This window comes from Hippocampus comes, unplaced genomic scaffold, assembly GCF_001891065.2.
Source record: "Hippocampus comes isolate QL1 unplaced genomic scaffold, H_comes_QL1_v1.1 scaffold120, whole genome shotgun sequence".
Lineage (NCBI taxonomy): Eukaryota > Metazoa > Chordata > Actinopteri > Syngnathiformes > Syngnathidae > Hippocampus > Hippocampus comes.
The window spans coordinates 86637-99697 of record NW_017805781.1 but is presented as its reverse complement, the minus strand read 5'-3'; the positions used below and the strand labels follow the sequence as shown (position 1 = coordinate 99697).

The window sequence follows — 13061 nt, the reverse complement described above, 5'->3', positions numbered from 1 at the left end:
CCAGCTTGGTGTTAGGTTCCGAGGTCGGCCGGGTCGCGATGGCACCGGCGGGGAGAGGTCCCTGACGCCGGCCGCGGCCCAGCCTGGACTAGAGTTGTGTAGACTTGGTGGGCGGTGCGTTGACGAGCGCGCGGGTCAGCGGAGTGGGCGGTCGGGGAACGCCGACGGGCACCTGACCGGGGGTGGGGGAGATGGGCAGGACAGGGAGCAGCCGGCCGCGCGACGCGCACCTATTTAGTTTTCTCCCCGCTCCGGACTCGGGTGGCCGGGGCGCGCCACCGCCTCCTCCGCCGTCCTCCTCCGCCCTCGGTTTTTACTCGGCCCGTGGTGTTCATCAAATAGTTCGCTGAATTTTTTCGATACATCAATGGATGGTATTTTCGTTAAATTACTGGTCGACACGGTGGGAGCATGCGACTGCAACACAGAAAACGCGGTTTAAACTGTTGTCGGAGATCGTGGCCGCCGCCATGATTCAATGTTGTTGACAGACGACAGGGCAAACGACGCACGCGCTCAACGTGAATATCGCGAGAGTTTGCACTGATATAAATGCTCTACACAAAAATGTAGAGGGTTGTTTGAAAAAAATGCCAACCGTAAAGTTTTTTTTCGACGTAGAAATTCTCGGTCAGTCGGGTTACTGGAAACACACCATTTTTTTTCTGCGCCTAATGTTCACATTTCAAAGTCCAGCATAAAAATGTAAACGTCATTATAACGATCAGATTTCCATCCATCCATCCATTCTCTGATCCACTCTATCCTCACAAGGGTCGCGGGGGGAGCTGGAGCCTATCCCAGCCGTCTTTTGGCAGTAAGCGGGGGACGCCCTGACCCGGTCGCCAGCCAATGACAGGGCACACAGAGACAAACAATCATCCGCGCTCGCACTCACACCTAGGGACAATTTAGAATGTTCAATCAGCCTGCCACACGTTTTTGGAATGTGGGAGGAAACCGTAGTACCCGGAGAAAACCCACACAGGCATGAGGAGAACATGCAAACTCCAAACAGTAAGGCCGGAGCTAGACCTGAACCCGGTACCTCTGCACTGTGAGGTCGACGCGCTAACCACCCGACCGCCATGATCAGATTTTTGCCACAAAATAGTTTAAAGGACTTCGTTACACCGAACCGTGGTCAGCTAACTGCCACCGCAACCTTGTTTATGAATAAAATGTACAGCACGGGATTCCCTTCCGTTGCTTAGCAACTCTACTCATACATTGTTGGCCCACTGGCACGGCACCATTCTGAGCACTCCGTCGCTGACTACACTGCAGGCAATGACCACCATCCCCAACACCCGTCAACTATTTAACTATTATTTTTTTGGGAAGTGACCGCTGTCGATGACTACAGCCGGGACAAATTTCGTTCCCAGCACAGACAACAACAAAAAAAGTCATAGAGAAAATTACTTAAGAACATTGAGCAAATTTAAATAGAAATTATTTTAAAAGTGTGGGGGGGGGGGGCTTTTGGGGCCTGGTGTGAACACTAAATGTAGGTGTCCTTCCCCAAAAACACACACACACAATACAACATAAAATGCATTCCAGTGGGAGTTGTCTTACCTGCTAGCTTAACAATTTCTGCTATCCAGTAAACCTTAGTAGAGTGATTGGTGTCAGAGTTGAGCACTTCAATTCTCACACCTTCCTCAATACCGCCCCAGCATGTCCCCATGGGAGCCTGAAACATTGTTTTTGAAGAATGAATAACACTGGTTTCAGCTCTTCTGGGTGTTGCTCATACTTACATGCTTGAAACAGCTGACTGGAGCTCCAGATGTGTTATTGACACAGATATATGGTCCCCAGTCAAAGCTTTCAGATGGAACCACTGGTCGAAACACATATGAATGTGTGAAGAACAGAAGAGGATTCAAAGAACAACATTGATCTAATTAAGTAGGTCTGCCACAAACAACTGTATTGCTGGTTGACTAGTAACTGATAGTAGTCGTGATATTCCGAATAATCAGATCGTATGTAAATAGCAGTATATCACACCAGCAAGCAGCTGCTCGAAGACCATCATTAGCTTAAACCCAGTGCACACAAGGCACCATTGGAATTGCGCCATCAGCGGCGGGAGCACCTATGGTGCTGTTCACCACACACTAGGCGCCGTTGGCATAAATGCTTAAAGTTGCGTTGATCACGTGTTTGGGATCATGTGACCATTTAAGATGGCAACTATGAGTCAGGATCAATTGATGTCGAAGCTGAAGTGATATTTGTTGTATGTTTTGCTAATACAGTAGTACCTCCAGTTACAAAATTAATTAGTTCTGGAAGCAATTTCTTAACTCGAAAATTTTGTAAGTAGAGACGCGTTTTCCATGTAAATGCCCTAATTTGTTCCAAGCCCCGCCAAAATTCAGGCATAAATGTTTTCTAAAGCATAAAAATGCATCAAAATATGTAACAAATACATTTTACAATTAGATTGCACAATAAATGAGAGTTGCGCATGATGTAAAAAAAACAGAGTATAGTAAATAATAAAAATGATGGTCATTTAACTTTTAACTGCGTCCTCGTTTTTTTGCACCGTTGAGTTCATGTTCTCTCTTTGAAGTGGTTTTTGCCTAGCGTTTTGTAAAGAATTGATACAAGGGCATTTGCTTTTGTCGGCTTTTAACAATCCTTCGAAAATGTCCAAGGCAAACATCAACAGAGTAAGCGATCGGCCGACTTGGGAACACCTTTTCTGGGTGATTCACATTTACTTAAAACTATCGGAAGGGCGAATGACGTGGATGCTGCATAGACACATATCTATCTATCTACACACAGACATAGTCAGGAGGGTGCTCGGTAGTAGGCAATGGCAGAGCAGTTAGAAGTATATTGCGTTCAGGAAACTCGGAGCTGTGAGTAGCAGCCCACACTGTATTTTTACCTTTCGTATCTTGAAATATCTTTCGTAACAAGAGGCAATATTTTCCTGTTGAGGCGTTTCGTACCTTGAAAATTTCGGAAGTAGAGGTACCACTGTGCACCGAAAAAGAAGACTGAGGGCTGCTTCTCGTGAAATACGGTGAAAGCCTTACATTCTGGGGACCTGACCTCATCAAGGCAGGCATAATCTTGCCAGAAATCAACAAATTTGTCCCCAGAGAGCCTCCAAAATGTAATCACTGGGTGCCGCCATATGAGATGTATGAAGAGCATATGTGCGGTGAATAATATCAGTGTGTGGTTGGCTCATGTGTCCCACACACCAAGAGCGGATGGCGCTGGAGCACCGAAATTATCAAACATGTTCAATCCTAGGCGCCGATGGCACATACTGGGTCATACCGAGTACATGTGGGCAATGAGGGCCAATTGCGCCTAGTGCACGCCAGGCTTTACAGCTCGAATTCTTTTTGGTGGTGTTTCCCAATCGCGTACATGCATGGACATATTTAATAATTTATTTCCCAGATCTGATGCACAGCCGCGCGAACATCACAACCATGTGTCAACTCAGGTGTGTCAATAAAGCTTAGATGACTGATGAAAAGAAAGTACCGGTATAATGCTTTCGTGGGTCTGAATAGGATTCATGTTCAGGATTTTGTTCCTGATATTTCAAGTTTCAATACAGTCATTGCTAAGATGTATGGCTTGAGCCTTAAAAAAAAAAAAAAAAAAAAAAACACTTTCAACGATGACTATGAAACTACCTATAAACGCAAAAAGAAATGCTTGACTGATAGAATGCATGATTTCACTTTTTTCAGGCATCAAGCATTTTTTAAATGTTAAAGATTGTGAAATCAGATGAGTAAAATTAGGAAAAGGTACTGTGGTAAAGATTTTATGTTTTTAATTTAAATGTATTCAAGATGTTTTGCTTTGCTTTTCACTAGTATGTTTAATTTAAAAGTATTCATTGGTCTACAAAATAAAAATGAGCTGTGCAAATGAAACGGGGGGGAAAAATGTTTAAAGATTAGGAAGAATGTATTTTATTAGCACTGTAATGCAGTATTTTATAATGAAGTGGGTTTTGTGCGTTTTATTGTTTTGTGGCAAAGTTCTGTTATTTTACGTGCTCCGGTTTGAGTTCTTGAAAACATTGCTCTGTTCGTGGGTGTCGGAATGTGCGTTGTTCATGTTTCGACATCGCTGCGGTCTTACAATAAACTGCGTTTTGGTTGTTCAGAGTGCCTCCGTCAAACACACACCATTACCTGTGTGTGCTTAGATAGTCAGGCATCAGAGACAATGTGTTTTCCTTTTGCCATGAAAGTTATACCCCTTTCCCACTGAAATTAGCAGGTCGTGGTGATCCGTGGCGACACGCAACCAATTGGCAAATTGTCCCTTTCCCATTGACCAACAGAAGGCGATTCTGCGCCTCCACCCCACCCCCCACAGCCCACCCCCACCCCACCACCACCACTTTGCGTCTGGTTACATCACCACGCTGTGATTGCGTAGATGATAGTGCGACAGATTTCTTAGTGGTAAACAAAGCAACATGGAAGCGAGTGTTCCTTCTTTTATCATGCTTTTTACCGTCCTCAAAATGGTCGAAAAGCAGTGGAGGATCAACTCTTTGCTACTACTGAGACAACAGCTTCAGGGGCGATCTCCTAGCTTTGTTGTGGGGGACTGCTATATACGAGGCCGATGGTGCGCGATGTTATGACTCATCACGTACCGGCCCTATGTCATCACGTAATTACCAGGAAGTCCTGTGTTAGGCTTTCACACTGCAAGCGGAGGCGATCCGAGGCGATCACAACCCACCTCCGATGGCGTGCTGGTGGGCACGGATCGGCACGGATCGACACTCCTTTCCCACTGCTCAAAAAAGCGTGTTTACCCGTGATTTTGCGGCAGCGGGAAAGGGGTAGTAGAGGTTTGCATCACATTACATACTTTTGGCGAAATGCACCCACTTAAATTTCAGACAGCATTGTTAACACCGCTTAGCCATGACACTGGATTACCCACAGCGCTTCTGTTTATATAACAAATGACCCAGATTACCACTATTGTGCCTGTGCCTATCAGAAAAGCAGAGGGTCAGGAGGAACAGTAGAAGACGAGGCAGTTTCGGGAGGAAAGAAACTGCGAAAACAATAACGCTGATGTTGACTCTTAAAATAGCTGTCGACGGTTGTGACTAGTCAATTAATCTTGGCAGCCCTACTTGTAACAACCATACATACCAGCTTTCGATTTGGCCTGGTTCTGTTGACTTGCTTGGTACTGAGCGTAAGCTGCCAACTTTGCTACAAGAGGTTGTTTCTGTAAGACTTTTGCCTTTTTTGTTGGAGGCTTGCCCTAGTAAAATCCAAGCAGACAGGACGATTTGTTTGGTTTACTGTACATTCATACGATTTTAGGAAACAGCAGAGGAGCAAACACCTTACCTGGAGTCTCGCCAATATGCTTGCTTTTTTTGAATTGGAAGAATAGCTCCTGGAACAAGAAACGCTGCAGAAACGCTTTGTTTTGGAATAGAAAGCATCTCGGACTCCAATCATTCCACACATCTCACAGGTGGCTGTGACAAAAAAAAAAAAAGAAACATGAGTACAGTATGCAGTCAAGTCAATGGGTATTTAAACAACAAATTAATCCATCCAACTACCGTATTTTCCGCACTAAAAGGTGCACTGGATTATGAGGCGCACCTTCAATGAATGGCCTATTTTGTAATTTTTTTCATATATTGGACGCACTGGATTATAAAACGCAATCTACAATGCATCCACTAGATGGCGCTACGCTCCTTCCGTTGGACTCGAGAGGCGTTCATGACCGCCTCCGAAAAACATAAATTAACGATTCCTTCAATGAAACTACAAAAATTGAAAATAATGCTTCAAAACAGGAAATCAAGCGAGGAAATCACAAAATAAATTCTATAGCCCCCCCTACAGAATTTATTTTGGCATTTCGTTGAGCACAGCTCTAACAGAATGATAAGATATCAGTAAAATGTAGGCAATTGGACTGTCTAAGAAGTGTTTGTTATTTATTCCTTTGTTGTGTACTGTATTCACAAACGAGGAAATCACAAAATAAATTCTGTCGGGGGGCTATAGAATTTATTTTATGATTTCCTCGCTTGATTTTCTGTTTTGATGCATTATTTTCAATTTTCGTTGTTTCATTGAAGGAATCGTTAATTTACGTTTTTCGGAGGCGGTCATGAATGCCTCTGGAGTCGAACGGAAGAAGAGAAGGCACGGAGCTGGACAAAGACGTACCTGTATTTGTTGAGACTGTGAAAAACATTAATAAAGTGCGTTTTAAAAAACAACACCACAGCTCTCCTTTTTTCGGAGCTGCAACAAAAACGTATTTAATAAAGCAGCGACACAGTTCACTGAACCAACAGCAAGTTATAACATTGTAAGCATGTCTCCAGCAAGGAGCCATCTTGGGGTCAACAAATTACCGTAATGACCATACACAAGACGTACCAGATTTTAAGGTGCGCTGAGAGCTTTTAAGAAAATGGAAAACTTTTCGGTGTGCCTTATAGTGCGGAAAATATGGTATAAAAAAATTACGGTAAATTAAATTAAAGCAGCTATGGAGAGCTCTCCCAGCCTAGGCCACTTTGGGGTACTGACACTTTTGCTTACTGGCACCCAGGAATAAGATTTTCTTTTTATGTCAATTATAAAAATAAAATAAAAAAACTAACATGATTGATCGATCTATATATCTTAACCATCTTATTTATTTATGTATGTATGTATGTATGTATGTATGTATGTATGTATGTATGTATGTATGTATGTATGTATTTATTTATTTAGGCTGGGCCACATATGTGTGGAAAATTTAACAAGTTTCGCCCATCATTCGACCATCATTTAACCGTGGTCTCTTCTCCAAGTTTCTGCTTTTTCCCGAAATGGGACTTCTTCCTTGCCTGGTTGAGGGTTTGGATGATCATGGGATGGCAACAATCGTTGGGATCAAACCCGGAGGACAAGTGAGCCATGACGTTTGCGACCTGAGCCCTTCAGTACTGGGATTTCATTTGCAGTTGACAACTAGTGACAGTCCAAGGCAAACTGGCAGCCCATAAAGATGGATAAATTTGGGTTCATTTTTGTGGTTAATTCAAATTCCATAAAACTAGTGGCAGGCAATTTATATTGAACTTAACATTATTGTCAAAGTTGCTTTCACGATGTGCAATTTTAAATTATAGAGAATTAAGACTGTCACAAAAATGCACCCGTTCGGGTCCACTGATTGGCTGCAAAGTAGGAGGAAGTCATGAAATAATAAAGCGGCAAATCAGTGTGCAGAGACGCCCAAGAAAGAGGAAGTGATAAGTGTTCTTAATGTGGATCACTGAGCAGGATTCAGTCACGTGACTCAGGCGAGAGAACACAACTTTGGTTTCAAATATGGAGGAGTCCGTCCTCTCACTGAGGAATTTAAGAACAAGACTGAAATCCACATCCCTCGTCTGGAACTGATTCGGGTTTTGACATGACTGATGTCATAATAGCATTGCAGCATTTGCGATATATAGGAGACCAAAACGAGTTTTAGTTCTTTTTTAACAATATATTTCCAGTCCAACCCTGTTATTCACGTGGGACTGGAGACAAGGCCGGCCTGTACATAGTGAAAATCTGTATTGACAGAAATTGTATATGCCATGATTTTACCTGTCCGGCCCATTTAGGAATAGATTTTCCTCAATGTGAGCCTTGAGTTGAAATGGCCCACCTGCTTTAGTGTTGTATTGTGTTCACCGCTTAAGTTATTAATTTATTGTTTTAACTGTCTTTGTTGTCATATACCCGAGTTTTGCTTTATGTTCAGCATTTTGGATGTAGCAGTGTTTTTTTAGAGTGTTATCCAGATAAATTTGAATTGCATGAAAAGTATTAATTTTAGTTTTGAGGGAGACATTTTTTTGTGTCAACCAATTTTTTTGGAGTTTTTATTTTCCCTAGCCGTACATGTCATGATTTTCAATTTTCATTGTCGGTTAATTAAATGCTGTAAGCTAGTCCATCAATTAATCTAAAACACAGATGTCAAGCTGAAGGCCCGGCGTGCCAGATCATTATGTGGCCCATGAAAGCAAATCAAGCATGTCAACTTCCATGATTCTTGCTCAAATCTGCACCAAAATTTCTAATTCTTATATGTAATACATAAAAGATACCTTCAGCATGTTCTTGTTACCAAACACCTACTTATAGTAACTTAATAATAGTTGAATGAACTGCTATTCCTGACTTCTTTATCGAATTTCAGTCATACGTGAACTATAATGTGGCCCGCGAGAAAAATGAGTTTGACATTCCCTAATCTAAAAGCAGACTAATCACACTTGACTTATTTGTTTTCTCATTGTACAAATACCACACAAAATGTAATATTTATTCATCCATCCATCCATCCATTTTCTGATCCGCTGATTCTCACAAGGGCCGCAGGATAGGCTGGAGTCTATTATCAACTGGTTGCCAGCCAATCGCAGGGTATACAGAGACGAACAACCATCCGCGCTCACACTCACACCTGTGGACAATTTCGAGTGCTCAATCAGCCTGCCACGCATGTTTTTGGAATGTGGGAGGAAACCGGAGTACCCGGAGAAAAACCCATGCAGGCACGGGGAGAACATGCAAACTCCACACAGAAAGGCTGGAGCCGGGATCGAACACATGACCTCTGCACTGTGAGGCCGATGCGCTAACCAGTCAACCACCGGGCCGCCCGCAGTGCATCCAACACATCTCAAATTAGAAAGACAGTATATCTGCGTCTGTGGACGCTGACGCTTCACCAGGCAGAGCAACCGAACCATTTCTTCCCATTTCCCGCTTCAAAGTTGCATGACTCATAACATGCAGACCACTCACACCAGCCCCCACCATCTCTTCAACTCCATCATCAAATTTGCTGATGATACCACCATAGTCGGGCTCATCTCAGGAGATGAGTCTGCCTACAGAGGTGAGGCTGAGAGACTATCAGCATGGTGTTTAGAGAACAATCTGAGACTGAACATCACAAAGACAAAAGAACTCATACAGTGGTACCTCTATTTACGAAATGAATTGGTTCTTGAAGAAATTTCTTAACTAGAAAATTTTGTAAGTAGGGAAGCGTTTTCCATGTAAATGCCCTAATCCGTTCCAAGCCCCCCCAAAATTCAGACAAAAATGTTTCCTAAAGCATAAAAATGCATCAAAAATATGTAACTAATACGTTACAATTACATTATTGCACAATAAATGAGAGTTGTGCATAATGTAAAAACAAACCCCAAAGAATAAAGACGAACAATGATGGTAATTTAACTTTTAACTGCGTCCTCATCGTTTTTTGCCCCCTTTAGTTCATATTCTCTCTCAGAAGTGTTTTTTGCCTGGTGTTTGGTAATGAACTGATCCAAGGATGTTTGCTTGTGTTGGCTTTTAACAATCCTTCGAAAATGTCCAAGGCAAACATCAGCATAGTGAGCGATCGCCTGACTGGTGAACACTTTTCTGGGTGATTCGCATTTATGTAAAACTATCGGAACACCTCATGGCTCGAGGGGCGAATGACGAGGACGCTGCAAAGACACATATCTATTTATTCATCTATCTACACATATAGACACATACGGTAGTGGTCCCTCTGAGCCAATGGGATGCCAGGATGATGCTCAGTCGTAGCCAATGGCAGAGGAGCTATAAAAGTATGTTGCGTTCGGCAAACTTGGAGCAACGAGTAGCAGCCCATACTATATTTTAGTTTTCGTATCTTTTCATTTCTTTCGTAACAAGAGGCAATATTTTCCTGTTGAGGCATTGCGTAACTTGAAAATTCCGTATGAAGAGACGTTCATAAGTAGAGGTACCACTGTACTTGACTTCCGTAAACGCAGCACAGATCCGGCCCTACTCCTCATCAATGGGTCCTTCATTGAAAGGGTCCATTCATTCAAACTACTGGGCGCTCACATCTCAGAGAACCTGTCCTGGACTGTGAACATCACAGCAGTGGGAACGAAAGCCATGCAGTGGTTCCACCTCTTGAGAGTGCTCTGGAGCAGCTGATCCTGACCTTCTACTGAGCCACCATTGAAAGCATCCTCACATACTGCACCACGCTGTGGTATGCTGAATGCTCTGCAGCCAACAGGAGAAGTGCTGCTTAGAGTGATCAAGAAGCTCACTGGCTGCTCCCTCCCATTCCTGGATGACATTGCCAGCTCTCGCTACCTCAGCAGAGCAATGGAAATTGTCATGGACTCAGCTCACTCATGTCATCATATGTTCAAACTATTGCCTTCCGGTTGGCGCTAGAGGGTTCACAAAACCCGAACTAATACACTCAGGGAAAGAGCTATTAATGCTCTGAATAACAACAAATCATAAAGGCACTGGAGAAAAACACTGTTACTGCATTCCTGAGGCCATCCAGTTTCCGTTACTTGAGCAAGTTGCACAAATTTGTACTCAGAAATCTGTGGCTGTTCATTATATTTTGTGAAAGGCTATTGTATTAAAAAGAAATTTTGTTCCTAATTAACTTGGACTTCTTTGAGTAAAGAATTATACGATGATTTTACTGGTCTGGTCTGCTTGACATCTTATTTAGCAGTTTGAGCACCCTCTAATGAGTTTGACAGCCCTGGTGTTCTTTTACTTAACTGAAATAAATATTCATTGTCATTCTACTGCACAGGTGTCAAACTCAAGGCCAGATCTGGCCCGCCACATCATTTTATGGGCCCGCGAAAGCAGTTCAAACATGTCAACTTCCATGATCCTTTTTAAAATGTCAACCAAAACTTTAAATTCTCATAGCTAATAAATAAGAGATACATTCTAAGCATGTTCTTGTTACCAAACCCCTAATGTGGAATGTTTCCAGAAGATTTGGTGCAAACAGAACACTAAATGTCTCCCTCGAAACCAGTGAACAAATACCAAATAAACAATTCCATGTTTGTTTAATGCAGTCCTTCTCAAATAAGGGGGCGCGATGCGATGCCAGTGGAGGCACATGTTGACTCTGGGGAACACGCTTTTATGCCAAAGAGAAGAGAATGAAGTGTAATTGCACATCCACTACAGCAGTTGGCAGTAGCGCCCTCATTGTCAGAGAGTGTGCAGGGAGTATTAGCTCTATGGCAGGGGTGCCCAACCTTTTTTGTCCCAAGGGCTACTTTTCAAGGAGCCAACCTTCGGAGATCTACCAGTCCAGTGTCACCATCTGGACCCCTTCCACACACACACACACACAAGTTAAAACACTAAAAGTCTCAGGGCCAAGCCATTTGGCTTTCCTACATAGAACCAAATATGAACCAAACAGAAAAAAAACAGCTCCGAAACAGGTAGATCTCTGTTTGAAAAAAGGAAATCACTTCCTACCTCAGTGGGCTGGCTTTGATCCCAATGTCATTTTGCAATCTCAGATTCTCATCCTCAAGAGTGGGGCTTTCAAAGTCGAAAAGGGATTTGACTTTGGCGGCAATGTCACCAACGTCAATATTTGCACCAAATGGATAACACATACGGCTGACTATAGGCTCGATGGATGCAAAGTAAGTAAAATGCCTCTCAAACTCTGACGAGATGCTCTGAACGTGCTCCTTGTAACGTGCACTGTCAAGCTGTGTCACACCTTTCCCTTGATGTTGTAGTTCTGCTTGCATGTGAGGGAAGTTGCACAGGTTACCAAGCCGCAGCCGGTTGGACATCAGCTTTAGCTTGCTTTTAAATGTGCTCACTGAATTCATCATGTTGACTACATCTTTACCCTTACCCTGCAGCTCTAAATTCAATTCATTGAGCTGTCCAGTGAGATCAGTGATGAAAGATAAATCTAAAAGCCACTGTTTTGTCCCGCTAGCACACAAATCTTTACCCCCTCCCGCCATTTCCTCCTCCCACCCCTTGCGGTCTACTTGGGACCAGTACGCTGGCTCCCTGTCGAGTGCGATCAACGTATTGGGCACCCCTGCCTTGACATCAGAGGTAATTCGCTGACTAGCTTAGCGTTTAGCGCCGTTGTTTGCACATGAGTGGTGATTCAGTCATCGGATTGGTTGGCCTCTGTGTCAATCAAGTAACGGGATTGATGATAGGCTGACGTAGTACGTCCTGCGTATTTAGCACCGTTGTTTGAATGGCATTGCTGCCGCCGAGGCATTTTCAACGCTTGTCGTGTGAAAGCCCGGGAGCCGCGTTGAACCAGCTAAAGAACCGCTGTAATCGCTAGCTGCTCGCTACTGTTAACAGCGGTCAACTTCCAGCAGCATTTCCAACTCATCGGTAAGGAAAGTAGCGATTGGCTGTCCTAAACGTCGCTCAATGATGGCATCAGTGCGTGTGATTTACTTGGGGGGATGTTTTTTTTCTTCTCTTTTTTTTCTTTTGTAATTTTTGTTTGTTTATGTTTTTTTAATTTATTTCAGACAAAGAAAAGTTTTACATTTTGTTAGAGGAATCTATGGGCGAAATTGTATCATGTTTAAAGTCTCATTTGATCTGGGCACGTCGAAGCATCTGGGTGTGCGTTATCAGCACCCCCAAATTCCTTTTCAGAAGGTGCCGGCCATTTGGGCGGAGGGCTGTTGCAGCCCACACCACAATTAACACATCAAGGCGGGTGGGCGATCAGAGGAGAGAGAGCCAGATCCGGTCACAAAGGGGGAACGAGTAATTTGGGAACAGCGGTTGAACAACAAAAGACGTTTTGAGAACACCCGTCGCGCCCAGGCGACGTTTGTCATCCGCAAAGTCCGCGATATGTTGATACAGTGTAGACCAGAACGAAAGGCGCCAACGTGCCGGTGGTTCAAAGCTCATACCCAGGTAACCAATCACTACCGAGGGGGCAATGCAGGGGTACGGTATGCAAATATCGGGGGCAATGATTTTCTTGTATTTGCATATGTCACAAATAAATGTCCGAACTCGAGGAGGGGGGGCTCTGAGCGTGATCACGGAGCAACTAAACCGTCGTTCGCTCTCAGAGATCCGCTTCCGTCGATATTGAAGACAATTTTCCTGTGTGCCGAGTCGTTTCTTTAACCTTGTCCGAGAAAATCTCTGACA

At 43.5% G+C, this 13061-nt stretch overlaps 1 protein-coding gene across 1 annotated transcript in view; it reads right to left on the bottom strand.

Moving 5' to 3' along the window:
* The window catches only part of mbtd1 (mbt domain containing 1), a 96596-nt gene that overhangs the window by 59866 nt on the left and 23669 nt on the right, over positions 1-13061 (bottom strand). Inside the window, exons 3-6 of the mRNA XM_019884894.1 lie at positions 5385-5518; positions 5181-5295; positions 1767-1849; positions 1582-1699 (exon numbers count right to left, since the gene is read on the bottom strand). Coding sequence (XP_019740453.1) covers positions 1582-1699; positions 1767-1849; positions 5181-5295; positions 5385-5518 — 450 coding nt within the window. The remainder of the gene's footprint in view (positions 1-1581; positions 1700-1766; positions 1850-5180; positions 5296-5384; positions 5519-13061) is intronic.